Here is a 273-nt window from a genome sequence, read left to right on the forward strand (position 1 = left end):
CACGCGGGCGGCGTTGCGGTACGAGATACTGCCCTTGTAGGAGACGCGGAGCACGGCGCGCTGCTGGATCAGCTTCTCCAGCTCGGCACGGGTGCGCTCGGGCTCGGGGCCGTGCCGCCGCCGCACCATGCGGCAGATGCGCTCCAGGTCCGGCCGCGCCTTGCGCGAACGCAGCGAGTCGATGGTGTCCAGGATCCACTCCTGGTACCGCGGGGCCTGCTCGGGGCCCGGCGGCGGCGGCGGCGGCACCGCCATGGCCCCCCCCGCGGCACC

At 75.5% G+C, this 273-nt stretch overlaps 1 protein-coding gene across 1 annotated transcript; it reads right to left on the bottom strand.

Annotated features, from left to right (window-relative positions):
• Positions 1-3: 3 nt before the first annotated feature.
• Positions 4-267, bottom strand: LOC121346966 (atherin-like; the record flags this gene model as incomplete). Its single annotated transcript, XM_041425168.1, has 1 exon — positions 4-267. A coding segment is annotated over exon 1 (252 nt), but the record flags the coding sequence as incomplete, so codon positions are not given.
• Positions 268-273: the final 6 nt, after the last annotated feature.

This window comes from Onychostruthus taczanowskii, unplaced genomic scaffold, assembly GCF_017590055.1.
Source record: "Onychostruthus taczanowskii isolate IOZ18803 unplaced genomic scaffold, ASM1759005v1 scaffold8784, whole genome shotgun sequence".
NCBI classification, from domain to species: Eukaryota; Metazoa; Chordata; class Aves; order Passeriformes; family Passeridae; genus Onychostruthus; species Onychostruthus taczanowskii.